The sequence below is a fragment of the Oncorhynchus mykiss genome, chromosome 26 (genome assembly GCF_013265735.2).
Source record: "Oncorhynchus mykiss isolate Arlee chromosome 26, USDA_OmykA_1.1, whole genome shotgun sequence".
NCBI classification, from domain to species: domain Eukaryota; kingdom Metazoa; phylum Chordata; class Actinopteri; order Salmoniformes; family Salmonidae; genus Oncorhynchus; species Oncorhynchus mykiss.
This window is the reverse complement of record NC_048590.1, coordinates 13,638,724-13,658,023: the sequence shown is the minus strand read 5'-3', so window position 1 is coordinate 13,658,023 and position 19,300 is coordinate 13,638,724. Positions and strand designations below refer to the sequence as shown.

At 40.4% G+C, this 19,300-nt stretch overlaps 1 protein-coding gene across 1 annotated transcript in view; it reads right to left on the bottom strand.

Annotated features, from left to right (window-relative positions):
* Nucleotides 1–19,300, bottom strand: part of LOC110506268 (ALK tyrosine kinase receptor) — a 150,315-nt gene that overhangs the window by 60,663 nt on the left and 70,352 nt on the right. The window contains exons 8-11 of the mRNA XM_021585704.2: nt 14,922–15,087; nt 8,765–8,912; nt 6,792–6,905; nt 2,126–2,264 (exon numbers count right to left, since the gene is read on the bottom strand). Coding sequence (XP_021441379.2) covers nt 2,126–2,264; nt 6,792–6,905; nt 8,765–8,912; nt 14,922–15,087 — 567 coding nt within the window. The remainder of the gene's footprint in view (nt 1–2,125; nt 2,265–6,791; nt 6,906–8,764; nt 8,913–14,921; nt 15,088–19,300) is intronic.

The window sequence follows — 19,300 nt, the reverse complement described above, 5'->3', positions numbered from 1 at the left end:
AATAATTTTCTGGATTTGTTGAGTTTAAATGTATTCCAGCAGCACGTTCCAGCAGGTATATCTCACTGATCATCCCCAAAGCCAACACCTCATTTGGCCACCTTTCCTTCCAGTTCTCTGCTGCCAGTGACTGGAACGAATTGCAAAAATCGCTGAAGTTGGAGACTTTTATTTCCCTTACCAACTTTAAACATCAACTATCTGAGCAGCTAACCGATCACTGCAGCTGTCTTGCGTACAGATACAGTGCCTTGCGAAAGTATTCGGCCCCCTTGAACTTTGCGACCTTTTACCACATTTCAGGCTTCAAACATAAAGATATAAAACTGTATTATTTTTGTGAAGAATCAACAACAAGTGGGACACAATCATGAAGTGGAACGACATTTATTTGATATTTCAAACTTTTTTAACAAATCAAAAACTGACATTTTTTCCCATTCTTCCTTGCAAAACAGCTCGAGCTCAGTGAGGTTGGATGGAGAGCATTTGTGAACACCAGTTTTCAGTTCTTTCCACAGATTCTCGATTGGATTCAGGTCTGGACTTTGACTTGGCCATTCTAACACCTGGATATGTTTATTTTTGAACCATTCCATTGTAGATTTTGCTTTATGTTTTGGATCATTGTCTTGTTGGAAGACAAATCTCCGTCCCAGTCTCAGGTCTTTTGCAGACTCCATCAGGTTTTCTTCCAGAATGGTCCTGTATTTGGCTCCATCCATCTTCCCATCAATTTTAACCATCTTCCCTGTCCCTGCTGAAGAAAAGCAGGCCCAAACCATGATGCTGCCACCACCATGTTTGACAGTGGGGTTGGTGTGTTCAGCTGTGTTGCTTTTACGCCAAACATAACGTTTTGCATTGTTGCCAAAAAGTTCAATTTTGGTTTCATCTGACCAGAGCGCCTTCTTCCACATGTTTGGTGTGTCTCCCAGGTGGCTTGTGGCAAACTTTAAACGACACTTTTTATGGATATCCTTAAGAAATGGCTTTCTTCTTGCCACTCTTCCATAAAGGCCAGATTTGTGCAATATACGACTGATTGTTGTCCTATGGACAGAGTCTCCCACCTCAGCTGTAGATCTCTGCAGTTCATCCAGAGTGATCATGGGCCTCTTGGCTGCATCTCTGATCAGTCTTCTCCTTGTATGAGCTGAATGTTTAGAGGGACGGCCAGGTCTTGGTAGATTTGCAGTGGTCTGATACTCCTTCCATTTCAATATTATCGCTTGCACAGTGCTCCTTGGGATATTTAAAGCTTGGGAAATCTTTTCGTATCCAAATCCGGCTTTAAACTTCTTCAAAACAGTATATTGGACCTGCCTGGTGTGTTCCTTGTTCTTCATGATGCTCTCTGCGCTTTTAACGGACCTCTGAGACTATCACAGTGCAGGTGCATTTATACGGAGACTTGATTACACACAGGTGGATTGTATTTATCATCATTAGTCATTTAGGTCATCATTGGATCATTCAGAGATCCTCACTGAACTTCTGGAGAGAGTTTGCTGCACTGAAAGTAAAGGGGCTGAATAATTTTGCACGCCCAATTTTTCAGTTTTTGATTTGTTGAAAAAGTTTGAAATATCCAATAAATGTCGTTCCACTTCATGATTGTGTCCCACTTGTTGTTGATTCTTCACAAAAAAATACAGTTTTATATCTTTATGTTTGAAGCCTGAAATGTGGCAAAAGGTCGCAAAGTTCAAGGGGGCCGAATACTTTCGCAAGGCACTGTAGTCCATCTGTAAATAGCCCTACCTTCCTCATCCCCATACTGTTTTTATTTACTTTTCTGCTCTTTTGCACACCAGTATGTCAACTTGCACATCATCATCTGCTCATTTATCACTCCAGTGTTAATCTGCTAAATTGTAATTAAATAAAGGTGAAATAAATTAAAAAATAGTTTGAAAATGTAGTTGCTTTCTCAGATCTGTATTCAAGTAGTTTTAAGTTGTAATTTTTTGTTGTAGTCCTCTCCAAAGTAACTTTGATTCCCCAGAAATGTTGTTACTTTCCACAAACCATAGTTACAACTATAGTCATCCCAGGTCTGGCACACACACACGGAAACATACATATAGTCAAGCAGTTCTTCACAATACACACAGTGATTTACCTGCTGCGCCAGACTTCCCGTTGCGCCCTGGTACTTTGGGGTCGTCCATCAACTCATTCTGGCTGTCGGATTGGCTGCTGTACCCACGTCCCCCACCCCCACCTGCGATGATCAGGGGGATGTGGACACCCCTCTGCACCTGTTACCATGGCAAATTAGTCCATGTGACGTTATCAATCTCTAGCAGAGCCATACTCAACTGATGGACCGACAAAAATAAATAAATCATCTAAACCCATTTGATCCCTGGTACCGTAAGATCACACATAAGGTATGGCAAAATGTGTAGAATTGCAGGAAATTAGCTTTAAAACTGTAACATTTTCTCTCCGGCCCATGGCAAAACGTGTAAATTGCAGGAAAATAGCTTTGAAACTGGCAAAACGTGTAGAATTGCAGTAAATTAGCTTGGAAACTGGAAATGGTTCTATCTGCCAATAAGAGGGGTGTGAACAGGTGATCTGGGACCAGGTTAGCCATTTTACTACATTATTCTACTTAATCTTTATAAATACAGACATACATAAATATTTATATATAGTACCAGTCAAAAGTTTGGACACACCTACTCATTCAAGGGTTTTCTTTATTTTTACTATTTTCTACATTGCCAAATAATATTAAATATTGGAATCATGTCGTAACCCAGAAAATGTTTGAGATCTTTCAAAGTAGCCACCCTTTACCTTGATGACAGCTTTCAACACTCTTGGCATTCCCTCAGCCAATTTCATTAGGTATTCACCTGGAATGTTTTTCAATTAACAGGTGTTCCTTGTTAAAAGTAATTTTCTGGAATTTCTTTCCTACTTAATGCATTTGAGCCAATCAGTTGTGTTGTGACAAGATAGGGGTGATTTACATAAGACCAAGCCCATATTATGGCAAGAACAGCTCAAATAAGCAAAGAGAAGCGACAGTCCGGCATTACTTTAAGACATAATGGTCAGTCAATCCGGAAAATTTCAAAAACTTTGAACGTTTCTTCAAGTGCAGTCGCAAAAACCATCAAGCAATATCATGAAACTGTCTCTCATGAGGACCGTCACAGGAAAGTAAGACCCAGAGTTACCTCTGCTGCAGAGGATGAGTTAGAGTTACCAGCCTCAGAAAGTGCAGCCCAGATAAATGCTTTACAGAGTTCAATTAACATACACATCTCAACTGTGTCGAGGAGATTGCGTGAATCAGGCCTTCGTGGTCGAATTGCTGCAAAGAAACCACTACTAAAGGACACCAATAAGAAGAAGAGACTTGCTTGGGCCAAGAAACACAAGTAATTGCCATTGACCGCCGGAAATCTGTCCTTTGGTCTGATGAGTCATAATTTGAGATTTTTGGATCCAACCGCCGTGTCTTTGTGAGACGCAGAGTAGGTGAATGGATTAACTTTGAAAGTGAAGCTTGGGGGAGGAGGTGTGATGTGTGGGAGTGATTTGCTGGTGACACTGTCAGTGATTTATTTAGAATTCAAGGCACACTTAACCAGCATGGCTACCACAGCATTCTGCAGCGTTACACCATCCCATCTGGTTTGCACATAGTCCCACTATCATTTGTTTTTCAACAGGAAAATGACCCAACACACCTCCAGGCTGTAGAAAGAGGAGGAAGGGAAGCGCAACTAAGGTACACAATAGTAAGTTTTGGTAGATAGAAGGTGCTCTTTGGTAAAAGGGGTAAATTAGTCATCAAAAAGAAAGGAGGGCCAAGGCACTCTTCATATAATTGATTAAAATGCCTTTATTAGTATGGCATGTTCAATAGAAACACATTTTTTTTTTAAATGACGTGTTTCGGCTGCATGGCCTTCGTCGGGGAGTACAAGAAAAGAGGAATACAAGGTCCTCTTTTAAACAGTTTATCAATTTGCCCTAATTGGAAGAGGGAGTGGTTGCACAATTGATTGGACACACCTAGTAAGCAATACTATACACATTGAAATACTGTAGCTATGTTATCATAAAAATACAACTCCAAACTAGAAGTATCAGAACACTAAAAGGTAGTTCTAACCTTAAATATGAATGGGAGAAGTGTCAAGAAGAAAGATAAATATACCATAGTACACTAGAACACAGCAAAACATGAACAACAACAGTCTAACCATAGCTGTGGGCAATAGAGCAAAATGTCCACTAGATGACAGCAAGGCTGTGTAAGGGCTATTTGAACAAGAAGGTTAGTGATGGAGTGCTGCATCAGATGACCTGGCCTCCACGATCACCTGACCTCAACCCCACTGAGAATATTTGGGATGAGTTTCATAGTTTTGATGTCTTCACTATTATTCTACAATGCAGAAAATAGTAAAAATAAAGAAAAACCCTTGAATGAGTAGGTGTGTCCAAACTTTCGACTGCTACTGTATATATTTTGTTTAAGCTATATTTTCCCCCCAATTGGCAGTTGCAGCGATGAGACAAGATTGTAACTTCCCAATGGACTCGGGAGAGGAGAAGATCGAGACTTATGCACCCTTCGAAACACAAACTGCCAAGGACCAGTGCTCCTGTACACACTGCTCTCGGAAGCAAGCCGAACCAATGTGTTAGAGGAAACACCATCCAAAGTCAGCTTGCAGGCTTCAGCCTGCCACATGGAGTCGCTAGAGCATAATGGGTTAAGGAAATCCCACCAGCCAAACTGCCCCCTAACCCGGACGACGCTGGGCCAGTTGTGCGCCACCCTATGGGGCGCACGGTCAGGCAGTGACACAGTCTAGGATCAAACCGAGGCTGTAGCGATGCCTCAGCACTGCGATGCAGTGCCTTAGACCACTACGCCACCCGGGAGGGCCTGGGTGTGAACAGTTTTGATTCTCATGGGTTGCGAGGTGGGGGTTTGTTACTTCGCCGATAAATGACAATATTCATCTGGAACTTTGCCAACCAGGAAATTTGTGTGACCGTAACAAATAATACTTCAATACCTCTGCTCTAGCATATATTATACATTTAATGGATGTGTGTTTAGACCCGGTTCAGCCCAGCTTCAATTAAAACCTGTTAAGGATATGGCAGACATACTCTTACTCTCTTTGGAGAGATTGGGTACCCCTAGTAAACTGGAAAAAAAATCTGTCAAAAATTGCTAATATATGCAAATAAAAATTATTATTGGATAGAAAACACTCTAAAGATTCTAAAACCGTTGGAATTATGTCTGTAAGTATAGCAGAACTCACAGGGCAGGCATTCTTCCAAACTAGTTTTTGTGGCCATGAAAGTTGGAGCAACTTTGATGTCATGGCCCCCACCCTTCCCAACCAGTTATGATTCTGGGGACACTTTCTATCTCTTCCGCTAGCTGTCCTCTTTCATTAGAGCTTTGAATCGTTCAAATCCCGCGAGAATTGACCCTATGGGAGTGAAATTAGTGCGTGCCACGAGAGAATAGGCTGTGCGTATGGACGCGAATTGGTCCCAGCCATTCCTTTGTTCCAGCACTCAAGAGAAGAGCAGACGATGGCCGATTGAATTGAAGTTTGTTTTGCGTGTCTAAAACATCAAAGCTTGCTTCTGCACTTAGTTTGACCTGTTTAGTCGACATATAATATGTAATTTTGAAGTTTTGATGCGCAACTTTTCCGGACCAGAGGACGTTTTGGGTGCATTTCAGCTGATGTTATTAGCAGTAGCTAATACAAAGACGCAAGACTTGAAACCAAACGATGTATTGGGTAAGTATGAAGCCTTCCAGAACATTCTGAACGAAGACCATCGAAGGTAAGGGAATATTTATGCTTAAATCTGTGTTTCTGTTGACTCCAACATTACGTGGAAATGTAGCTTGGAACTGAGCGCTGTCTCAGCATATGGAATAGTGTGCGATTTCTGTAACGTTAAAAATAAATCTAACACAGCGGTTGCATAAAGAAGCAGTGTATCTTTCTAACTATATGTAGAACATGTATATTTAGTCAAAGTTTATGATGTCTATTTACGTTATCTTGCCGCGCTACATAGATTTCCTGCGGGCATTTTTGAGTAATTTCTGAACGTGAACTCACTGTAAATGGACATTTATGGATATAAATGGCATATTATTGAAAAAAAAAATATGTACTTTGTAACATGTCATATTACTGTCATCTGATGAAGATTTTCAAAAGGTTAGTGAGCGATTTATTTTTTAATCCTGCGTTTGTTGATTGCATGTTTTGGCTATTGAAATGAGCTGTGTCTGGTGGTGGTTTTACATATATATGTGCTATGTTTTCGCCGTAAAACATTTTAGAAATCTGACTTGCTGGCTAGATGAACAAGGTGTTTATCTTTCATTTGAGCTATTGGACTTGTTAATGTGTGGAGGTTAAATATTTTTACGAATATTTTTGCGTTCCATGCGCCACCGTTTCAGCTGAACGTGGGAGGGTTGATTCCCAATTGGGAACCAGTATCGTAGACAGGTTAAAAAGGAACAGCTGAGGGACATGTAAAAAACATATTCACTAATCTAAATCATCTAATATATCCCCTTTCCTTTCATTTATTTTCCTAACTTCTGTTCCTCATCAGACTCCTTCCTTCCTTCCTTCCTTCTTACGCATATCTGACAGTTGAAAGCAATATGAAATACATCTTTAGCTATATCAGTGATCAAGGAGGGCAAGAAAACTGGGAAAGCTTTATAAGACTATCGGGACGCGGCCTTCTCTCCTTACCTTGAACACATAGGTGGCTCCGCCTCCGCCTCCTCCGCCCCCGCCCCCTTGGACCAGCGTCTTGTTTTCCAATGGCTTCTGCTCCACACAGATCTTGTTTAGGATCTCGTTGGTCTACCAATGAGAATAGAAAAAGAGTGAATCCCTCAGTTTCTTTAATCACTCATTCGAGACATTGTATGTCTGTGCAATCCAGGCTTCCTCATAAATCATGCATTGATGTCAATGGAAGATATCCGCTGAAGTCAAGTTCCATGCTCAGATCTTTAGTTAGAATTGTACCTTTACTAGCCTAGTAGCCTATTCCCAGGTCTGTTTGTGGTGTCTTTCCAACTTCAACAGTCATTGTCCAGCCAAACCAAATGTGACCAAGACCATATGAGTTGGCAAGACAGCACAAAGTGATCTGGGACCAGGCTTTTTACTGCATTTAGTGTGTTATTCGACCCAATCTGCCCATCGGCAACTTGGGCTATTGTAACAAATGAGAGACGTATCAAGAGCCAAACGACTAGCGGTGTTGAGGACAGGTAATAATAACCAAACAGCCAAGTCAGACCCGTCCTTCCAACCCAAATCTTTTCATCAACCTTGGCCAGTATGGGAGCAGCAAGAGCTCAATTTCACACAGAATTACCCCTAACCCCCACCTGTTGCTCTTGCCATCCTGCTAGGGTTGAGGCACATAGTTTGTATGTGTGTGTAAGGGGATACAACTGAAATGAGTCTTACACATTTAACCCCACACCTTAACCCAACACTTTAAGGCAGGGGGCTACCTTAAATGACATCCACATCATCGGCCCCGGGGAGTTGTTGGGGGTTAACAGCCTTGCTCAAGGGCAGAACGGCAGATTTTGCCACCTTGCTGACTCTGGGATTCGAACCAGTGAACTTTTGGATACTGGCCCAATGCTCTTAACCCTAGGCTGCCTACCGCCCCGTGTGTGTGTGTGTGTGTGTGTGTGTGCATGCGTGCGTGGTGTGTAAAAGCAAAAAGGATATTAATACTCCTACAGAAGGGGAGGCTGTTTGAGAAACACTGAACACACCAACACCCTGAACTAATCATTTTTATAGCACCAACCACCTTTGGGAGTATCTACTCCCTTCGGGACTATAGACCTGATAGAAATGAACTGAGAGTGTGAGACCTCAAATGACTGCAGTTTCCCATTGACAATGTGTCTGGGCCACCTCTATGCTTTTCCTTGTCTGACATTTTTCTCCAATATATTTGATCCATTTTCCAAATGATTCCTGACTGAGAACCCCAAAGTGTAAGACAAATCCGGGATGAGGCCAAAAACCACATGATGGAATGAGAGTAAATTCATTCCAACAACGTTTACAGGTGAAATGGCAAGGCAATCAATGGGATTACAATTCAAACGTGTTCCCTTATGGTGTGAGAGGAGTTTTGAGGATGTTCTTCTTTATCCGTATCCCTGAGACTTCAACATTCCAGTTTGGAATGTCGAGTTAGGCCATGCGGTAGTCTATAATAGGCTACTTATGGACTTCTGAAGATCTGACATAATTTTGTATAGGTGTATAAGTGATAAAGCATTAGTGAAAGTATAAGTTATATATTCCACGTGGCTTATAAGAAGGCAAAATTAAGCATTACTATAGCCCCAAAGACTCCGGAATAAGAACCCTGGATTTACCTAGGTCTGTCTTAATTGTATTTGTTTTTTCCCCCTCCACCATTTAACTTGTGATGGTTTGGCCTGTCAATAAATCTTTCTAATCGATGAAGAAACAGAGTGCTCCTTTTTCTTGATTTTCCTGGACAGTCAACAGTTGAAGTGTCCTGGGGTGAGAAATGTTTTTTGGATCTACTCAGTCCTTTTAGCTCTAAGTGCCTTCTTCAGAGGTAGGAGATAGTGGCTGATTTGGGATGGGGCATAAGTGTGAAAGTGTTGAGCCTTGACATTTATTCAGAATAGTTTGGGGAAGATGGTACTCACATTGGGGCAGGCGTCCTCTCCTTTTTGGCCCACCAGGATGTGAAGCAACTCGCCCTCCTGAAGCAGGAAGTCTGCTGTGAGTTGGACACCATGTGACTTGGCCATGGTCAATACACTGCGACCTCCAGCTGCCCCACAAGCTGTGATCCTGTTTTGGACATACACACAAACGGGAAGGCATGAACCGCCAGTGTATGGCATTAGAAATAATTTAACTTAAAGGTCTACCCCACCAAATTCACATAGACATGTGAGTTATAGATCTGTCATCCCCATAGAAACCAAGTCTGATAAGCTGTAGATCCGTTCTATGTGTGCTATTTCTATGCTTCCCGTCCCTAAGGTTAGCTTTTGAGTCTTTTAAATTTTGGTTATGTACTCCAGCTTTAAACAACCGAAAATACGATCTTTATATATACAGTACCAGTCAAAAGTTTGGACACACCTACTCATTCAAGGGATTTTCTTTATTTGTACTATTTTCTATATTGTAAAATACAAGTGAGGACATCAAACTATGAAATAAAAATATGGAATCATGTAGCAACCAAAGTGTTAAACAAATCAATATAAAGTTTAGATTTTAGATTCTTAAAAGTAGCCACCCTTTGCCTTGATGACAGCTTGGGTATTCTCTCAACCAGCTTCACCTGGAATTATTTTCCAACAGTCTTGAAGGAGTTGCCACATATGCTGAGCACTTGTTGGCTGCTTTTCTTTCACTCTGGGGTCCAACTCATCCCAAACCATCTCAATTGGATTGAGGTTGGGTTATTGTGGAGGCCAGGTCATCTGATGCAGCACTCCATCCCTCTACTTCTTCGTCAAATAGCCCTTACACAGCCTGGAGGTGTGTTGGGTCATTGTCTTCTTGAAAAACAAATGATAGTCCAACTAGAGAAAACCAGATGGGATGGATGTCGCTGCAGAATGCTATGTTAGCCATGCTGGTTAAGTGTACCTTCAATTCTAAATAAATCACTGACAGTGTCACCAGCAAATCACTCCCACACATCACATCTCACAAAGACACGGTGGTTGGAACCAAAAATCTAAAATTTGGACTCATCAGACCAAAAGGACATATTTCCACTGGTCTAATGTCCATTGCTAGTGTTTCTTGGCCCAAGCAAGTCTCTTCTTATTATTGTTGTCCTAAGGATCGGCGTTCCGTCAACGGGACAGTTGTAAGTGATTCAATGCGTTATATCAAGAACTAAGATTTTAGAGTAAATACAAGTGTCTTATTTCGGCTGAAAGCTTAAATTCTTGTTAATATAACTGCACTGTCCAATTTACAGTAGCTATTACTAAGAAAACATGCCCTGCTATTGTTTGAGGAGAGCTCCTGACAACAAAACACTTTTTTCAACGCGATAGGTTTGATAAATTCACCTCTGAAGGTGAAATGTGTACTTACATTCTGAAATCTTGCTCTGACTTATCATCCAAAGGGACCCAGAGATAACATGAAGTGTCATTTTGTTAGATAAAATACTTTTTCATATCCTATAAAGGTCCATATAGCACGCACAATGGATTTTGTATTTCCACTCGTTCAACTTGCAAAGAAAGGAATCTGTGAAAATATCACCCTAAACGTTGTTTGAACAAGTCAAATCACATTCGTATCTATTCCTCAGAGATCCTAGAAGGTAACAAAAGTTCACTATTTCATTGGGGGTGTAGTATATCCTATAGGATACCATATTTGGGCTTTACGGGAGTATCCGTAAGCCATATGCTTGCCGGAAATGACATACCCAAATCTAACTGAGAAGAGAAAGGCTATAATGCATTATTCCAGCCAAGGTGCAATTTAGATTTTGGCCACTTGTATGTGCAATGTTTTAGACTGATCCAAAGAACCATTACATTTCTGTTTAAAATATCCTATTAAGAATGCCCAAATGTGCCTAATTTGTTTATTAACATTTTGTGACTAGGCGGCAGAATTAAAATTTTTGGAAAAATAACGTTCCTGTAGTAAACAGGATATTTTGTCAGGACAAGATGCTAGAATATGCATATAATTGACAGCTTAGGATAGAAAACACTCTAAAGTTTCCAAAACTGTAAAACTATTGTCTGTGAGTATAACAGAACTGATATTGCAGGCGAAAGCCTGAGAAAAATCCAATCCGGAAGTGACTCATCTTTTGAAAGCTCTGCGTTCCAATTCGTCCCAATTGAGCAGTGAATGGGCTATCAACCAGATTACTTTTTCTCTGTATTCCCCAAGGTGTCTACAGCATTGTGACGTAGTTTTACGCATTTATGTTGAAGAATACCCGTAAGCGGCTACTTTGCGCAAGTAGTCACCTGATGATTCTTGCGTAAAATACAGAGGTAGCCATTATTCCAATCGGTCCTAATGAAAAACTAATTGTCCCGGTGGATATATTATCTAATAGATATTTGAAAAACACCTTGAGGATTGACTATAAACAACGTTTGCCATGTTTCTGTCGATATTATGGAGCTAATTTGGAATATTTTTCGGAGTTTTCGTGACTGCAATTTCCGGGCAATTTCTCAGCCAAACGTTAAGAACAAACAGAGCTATATCTTTTACACAAATGCTTGTCTAGCTTTGGCTGTAAAGCATATTTTGAAAATCTGAGATGACAGGTTGATTAACAAAAGGCTAAGCTGTGTCTCAATATATTTCACTTGTGATTTTCATGAATAGGAATATTTTCTAGGAATATTTATGTCCGTTGCGTTATGCTAATTAGTGTCAGTCGATGATTACGCTCCCGGACCCGGGATGGGGAGTTACTAGAGGTTAATAACTCTTCATGTTCAAAATTGTGCACTCTCCTCAAACAATAGCATAGTATTATTTCACTGTTAGAGCTACTGTAAATTGGACAGTGCAATTAAATTAACAAGAATTTAAGCTTTCTGCCAAAATCAGATATGTCTATGTCCTGGGAAATGTTCTTGTTATATTTTTACTTACAACCTCATGCTAATCACCTTACCCTATGTTCGCACAATGTCCCGCGGAAGGGGTCCCGATCCCAAATAAGTTTTAAGAACGAAAGAAATTCCACAAATTAACAAGGCACGCCTGTTAATTGAAATACATTCCAGGTGACTACCTCATGAAGCTGTTTGAGAGAATGCCAAGAGTTTGGAAGCTGTCATCAAGGCAAAGGGTGGCTACTTTGACGAATCTCAAATATAAAATACGTTTTGAATTGTTTAACACTTTTTGAATCCATTTGTGTTATTTCATAGTTTTGATGTCTTCACTAATATTCTAAAATGTAGAAAATGGTAAAAAATAAAGAAAAACCCTTGAATAAGTAGATGTATCCAAACTTTTGACTGGTCCTGTATATATATATTTCACAGTAATTCTTTCTACTTGTTTTATCACATAATCAACATTTTTGTAACCAGGTAATGGCAGATCGATTTCTACATATTGCACCTTTAAAGCTAAAATACTTAATTGGTGAAACTGCCAAGGCCGTTTAGAATTTATCAACAACAAATAAGTTACTGCAAACAATGAATACTGTTTATTTTTCTTCATTGCACAGCAGAATACTGGATACTTCTCTCTGTTTCATGAACAAAACAAAATCAATAACAAAGGTGCTGTGGGCGAACAGTGACGCTGATCTTTAATGCTGTTAATATGAAGAGCATTCCAGTAATGCGTTACACACAGGTGGTATAGTGCATTATAAGGCTTCTGTAAACAGAGCATGTGTGAGGATCCTTGATGAAGACAAGAAGCAGGTACAGGGTGAACATTTAAAACCTCTTCAGTCTACCCCCTACTTTTTCGAACATTCTGTTAAAAACCGCGCAACATTTCAGCGTCCTGCTACTCATGCCAGGAATATAGTATATGCATATGATTAGTATGTGTGGATAGAAAACACTCTGAAGTTTCTAAAACTGGTTAAGTAATGTCTGTGACTATAACAGAACGTGAACAGCAAGCGAAATCCCAAGAAAAACCTGGTCACAAAAACCACAGAAAACTATTAATCCGGCAGTCTCTGAAATTGTTTATTGCAAGCAAAAATATATAGCAAGGAGCTTGCAGTTCCTACAACTTTCACACGATGTCGCCAAAAACGTCATTTTCATTGACAAAAATCCTTTGTGTAATGACAAATAGATCCTTCATTTCGTCCAGCATACAGCAATCGATTTTGGAAGAGAGACAAAGGACATCGTTTTCTTGAGTAGCTGCTATTGAATACAGATCGCCCAGTGATCAATTTGATTGCTTATTGACGTTTACAAATACCTAAAGTTGGGTTACAAAAGTAGGTTGAAGTGTTTTGTCAAAGAATATAGGCAACTTATATAATTTTAAAAAATGACGTTGCGTGTTGGAAGGGAGCTTTTTTCCTGAACCAGACAGGCTATACAAATGGATATTTTGGGCATACATGGACAGATTTAATCGGGAAAAATACCCAATTGTGATGTTTATGGAACATATAGGAGTGCCAACAAAGAATATCATCAAAGGTAATGAATGTTTTCTATTTTATTTCTGCGTTTTGTGTAGCGCCGGCTACGCTAATTCTTTAGTTCACGTCCCCTTCAGGTATATTGGGGTGTTGCATGCTATCAGATAATAGCTTCTCATGCTTTCGCCGAAAAGCATTTTAAAAATCTGACTTGTTGGCTAGATTCACAACGAGTGTAGCTTTAATTCAATACCCTGCATGTGTGTTTTAATGAACGTTTGAGTTTTAACGAGTACATTTAGCATTTAGCGTAGCGCATTTGCATTTCCAGGTGTCTAGATGAGACATCTGCGTCTCAGGTAGGAGCAAGAAGTTAATAAACAACGGACATGAAACAAAACAGGAACAGCGTCTGGACAGGGGAAAAAATAACGACATCAATGTTGACACAGGGAACAACCTGAGGAGCAGACAGATATAGAGGGGGTAATCTTCAAAATAATGGAGTCCAGGTGAGTCCAATATTGAGCGCCAGAGAGGGGGAGCGGGAACAGGCATATGACAGTACCCTCCCCCTCGAGGGGTGCCACCCGGTGTCCCACCTGGGCAAGCCTGACGGGCTGGCCGAGGCATGGGCACTGGACAAGCTGGCTGAGGCGTGGGAGCCTGCTGAACTCGCTAAGGCATGATGTGGGGTGGGTGCCTGCCACGCCAACCGAGGCAAGAAGACTTCTCGAGCCAGCTAAGGTGTGGAAGCCCGTTGAGCTAGCTGAGGCACCCCCGGTTCCATCAGCGACGGCACCCGGACCCGACATCACCAACTAAAACATTACCTCCCCGATGCTTCCTTTAGTGGTGTTAGCATTCTGTGGGATCAACGCTGGAGACGAGAAGCAGGTAAAGGGAGAACATTTCATAAACAATGGCCATGAAAATGAAATAGAACAGGAACAGCTTCTGGACAGGGGAACAAAATAACGACATCAATGCTGACGCAGGGAACAACCTGAGGTGCAGACAGATATAGAGGGGTAATCAACAAAGTAATGGAGTCCAGGTGAGAGAGACAGAAAAAGAGAGAGAGAAAGATAGGCATAAGAAGCAGCCTCTTAATCACTGTGTGATTGTGGGTTACTGGAGCCGGGTGTAATAAGTGTGTGAGTCATGCTATTTAACCATTAGAGCCACACTCTCTAACCCAAAGACTCTGGTTAGCCAGTAATGCCCCGCTCGTTTAAGGAGGTGGAAACGATAGACGATTGCTGTCTGTGGACGAGAGAGCGAGGCTATAGATTTTTTGAAGGCCGCTTGAGGGTTGGGAGGGAGAGAGAGAGAGAGAGAGAGAGAGAGAGAGAGATAGTGTGTCTGTGCATGAGTGTCTAAAGCAAATCTGTATTGGACATTCTCCTAAGGATGTCAAATTAGACTATTGAGATGCAGACCCTTTATTACGCCTATCATGAAAGGAGGCCAATTTAGATTATTGAGATTGAGACTGTGTGCTACACCTACCGTTAAAGCCAAGTTAGACTATTAAATTCAGTGCTACATCTCCAAGCCAATTCAGACTATTGCGATTCAGTCTATACTGTATGTTACACCTATCATGAAATTAAGCCAATTTCGACTTTTGAGATTCAGCCTATATGTTACACCTACCATGAAAGGAAGCCACTTAAGACTATTGAGATGCAGCTGGTGTTTTGATTTACCTGTAGCTGCCAGTCTCCGGCACTCTCCAGATTTGGATGCCTTTGAATGGGCTTCTGGTTGCCACGGTAACGTTGATGTTGCTGTTCCGATATGAGCTGCTACACTGCGTTGGGGTGGGCCCCTCTGAACCCACTGCCCCACAAGTGTGAAAGGCCCATTTGGTGTCTGTAAAACACATTGATTACACATACATGAACATTTGCACACACATGTACACACACATTTGTACATGCATGCACACGCGCAAACACACACACACATGCACGCACACACACACACACAGGCAAATGAAGACACTCATCATTCAGTACACTGTTCAAACTCATCTCATTTCCCATCACACAAATTGTGCCTCATCTTTCATTTCACTTCAACAAACCCCCCAACACTCTATAGTCTCACATCAATAAACCCCAACATAGTGAAATGCCAGAAACATTTTTTCCGTCCTACTCGTCTAACTCCTGATTGCGAGCGAGATATAACGGAATAAATAAAATAAGCATCTTCATCATATTTCACTGTAATAAAAAAATGCCTATCATTACTGTCTGAAGAAAATCTCCAAACTCCATTTTGTCCATTTACATTTTTCTAATTATTTGAAGGAAATGAATCCCCTATATGTACTCCGAACATTTCATGACTCTAGGATCAAGAACATGTATTCCAAATAGTTTCTGAAGTTGGGTGTTTGTATGTTTGTAATCTCTCATGGACAGACTATGTAAACATAAATGGTATCTGTAGATCTCTCATGATACAACGGGATGAGTGAGATAACGAGCAGCATTAGTTAGTGCTTTGGACAAAGCATGATTTCCCAGGGAAGGGGACATTTGGCCCACAGACTTTCCGGTAACTTACAAAGAGAGAGGGTGGAGCTCTTCATTCCGGTTCTGATCCTTATTCTATCTCTTCTCTGATCACGTATGGACCCAGAACTTAATTGAGCATCTGACTTATTACCAAAGACTTTAGTTCTGGGTTAACCGAGATTAGTATGTTCATGAATGGTCAAATATGGCATTTTCATCTGACAGCCACGCTGGACAGTGGGAACGGCACCATTTCCATCGTTCCCCCAAATCAGGATTTAGTGACTCGATCAGTGTTGTGGTCCAGCCATGTTTATCTGAGAAGACTAATCTCATGCAAATCTAGGCAAAAAATAACTCCCCATTCGCTACAGCCTGGGATTACACTGCAAATGAGGAGAAAAGTTTGAGTTAGCTGAGCATTCAAACTGATTTTGCCATGTTTCACTGTAGTAAATTGAAACAATGGTAAGTGCAGTGTTCAGTATGGTTTAACCAGTTTAGAAATGACGAGGCAGTAAAGAATGATACAGTGGCTTGCGAAAGAATTCACCCCCTTGGCATTTATCCTATTTTGTTGCCTTACAACCTAGAATTAAAATGGATTTTTTGGGGGTTTGTGTCATTTGATTTATACAACATGCCTACCACTTTGAAGATGCAAAATATTTTTTATTGTGAAACAAACAGGGAAATAAGAGAAAAAAACTGAAAACTTGAGCGTGCATAACTATTCACCCCCTCAAAGTCAATACTTTGTAGAGCCACCTTTTGCACAAATTACAGCTGCAAGTCTCTTGGGGTATGTCTCTATAAACTTGGCACATCTAGCCACTGGGATTTTTACCCATTCTTCAAGGCAAAACTGCTCCAGCTGCTTCAATTTGGATAGGTTCTGCTGATGTACAGCAATCTTTAAGTCATTGATACAAATTCTTCTATGTTTAACTTCTTGCGACTAGGTGGCGCTATTAACATTTTTGGATGAAAAACGTTCCCATTTTATACAAGATATTTTGTCACGAGAAGATGCTTGACTATGCATATAATTGACAGCTTTGGAAAGAAAACACTCTGACGTTTCCAAAACTGCAAAGATATTGTCTGTGAGTGCCACAGAACTGATGTTACAGAAGAAACCCAGATAAAAATCCAACCAGGAAGTGACGCATTTTTTGAAACCGCATCATGCCAATGACTCCTTATATGGCTGTGAATGAGCTATGAATGAGCTTACGTTTTCCACGTATTCCCCCATGTTTCTACTGCATTGTGATGTCTTTTTAGGCATTTCCATTGAAGAATGGCTGTAAGGGACCATATATAGCATTTGGTCACGTGGTGTCTCCCGCAGAAAATCTTGCGTAAAATACTGAGGTAGCCATTTTTCCAATCGCTTCTTATGAGAAACCAATTGCCTCGTCGGATATATTATCGAATATATATGTTAAAAACACCTTGAGGATGGATCCTAAACAACGTTTGCCGTGTTTCTGTCGATATTATGGAGCAAATTTGGAAAAAAGTTTGGTGTTATAGTCGTAGCATTTTCCGGTCGATTTCTCAGCCAAGCATGATGAAGAAACGGGAGCTATTTCGCCTACAAAAATAATTTTTGGGAAAAAAGGAACATTTGCTATCTAACTGGGAGTCTCCTGAGTGAAAGCTTCTGAAGTTCTTCAAAGGTAAATATTTTAATTTGGTTGCTTTTCTTATTTTCGTGAAAATGTTGCCTGCTGCCAGCAGAGCCTAGCATAGCATTATGCAATGATAAACTTACACAAATGCTTGTCTAGCATTGGCTGTAACACATTTTTAAAATCTGAGATGACAGTTTTGTTAACAAAAGGCTAAGCTTGTGTTTGAATATATTTATTTCATTTAATTTGCGATTTTCATGAACAGGAAAAGTTTCTAGGGGTATTTCATGTCCGCTGCGTTATGCTAATTCGTTTGAGGCTATGATTACGCTCCCGGATACGGGATTGCTCGTCGCAAGATTAAGATAACAAATAAAGTATTCCACCCTGAAACCATATTATTGTGTGAAATGTATTAGAATCATAAAACTATAATCTGATGATGTGTGTGGTTTTAGTCAGAATTAGAACCAGGACATTTTGTTCCTGTTTAGCTATGTAAGCAGGGTGCAAGTGTGAAACAAAGGATATGAGGAGCTATCGACAGACAAGTTGTGCTACTGTGAAACCAATAACAGGACATTCTGTCCCCACCTGTGGAGGGGAGAAATTGTTAGGCTTGCAGAAAAGTATGAAACATATTGCAGAAAATAACAAACAATGCATGTGTGTAATGGAAAAGTAACTGTCTGAGCAAGGCGTAATTTAAGATTTGAACATGTTTGTGTGTGTGTATGAAAATATTTTCTCTGCACTTGAAGGTGTGGTCGTTAATTTCTGTATTATCAAATGAGGAGAGTCAAACTTAACACACATGTCAGAGTTATACTTAAACTACATGTTTAATAATAAGGGCTTTGCAATAGCAATGACTTTCAACAATTCACCATTTCTAATGAACCGTTGAGAGTGATAAAACAAAAGTACAAAGATCTTTTATAGCCAAGATACACCGCTCTCAACCTACATGACAAACAACAGATACATAGAATGGTCACAAGTTTAAGATTTGTATGAAAGACAGCTATAATACATAGCAGACAGCAACTGCTGTGTCAACAGTTTTCATTGTATAGACCAGTGTCTGGTCCTCCTACTCCAAACTGGAACCATCTCACCCTGGTACGGTATAGCACAAAAACATTACCTCATGTTCTCTGGAATGCTCTTTAGGTTTTATCACCCAAAGACATCGTAAATCTCCTCTGTCAGTGTTATCTCATAAAGGCCCATCCTCAATAGAACACACACACAATAGTTAACAGAATACACTATTCTGTCAAATAAAACTACCATTATAATGCAATACAAGCATTATAACATAATCTTGCAATTTCCATGACAAAGGACAGAGCTCTCTCTGAATCAAGAATTGATCTATTGCAGGCTGAGACTGTCTATTTCTTTGAACTGGAGATTTACATCCTTCAGCAATTAGACAGAGATATAAAATAGTTCAGTTAGAACATCAGGATGGAAATTATCGTGACAGTCATACCACAGATTCTCAATTGGATTGAAGTCTGGGCTTTGACTAGGCCATTCCAAGACATTTGAATGTTTCCCCTTAAAACACTCGATTGTTGCTTTAGCAGTATGCTTAGGGTCATTGTCCTGCTGGGAGGTGAACCTCTGTCCTAGTCTCAAATCTCTGGAAGACAAATAGGTTTCCCTCAAGAATTTCCCGAAATGTAGCGCCATCCATCATTCCTTCAATTCTGACCAGTTCTAAGGCTAGAAGTGCAAAGGCTTTAAAATATCCAGTAGAAGTAAATGTATTCTTAAGCTAGTCTTCTCTCCACCAAATACTTATAAAGAAGCTGTGAAGTCCCCAGGCCGAATCTATCATTTTCAACCAAGGAACAGCAACCGCCTACAGACTTGTTGGTCGTTGCCCAACGTAAATCCATCCCTACTTAT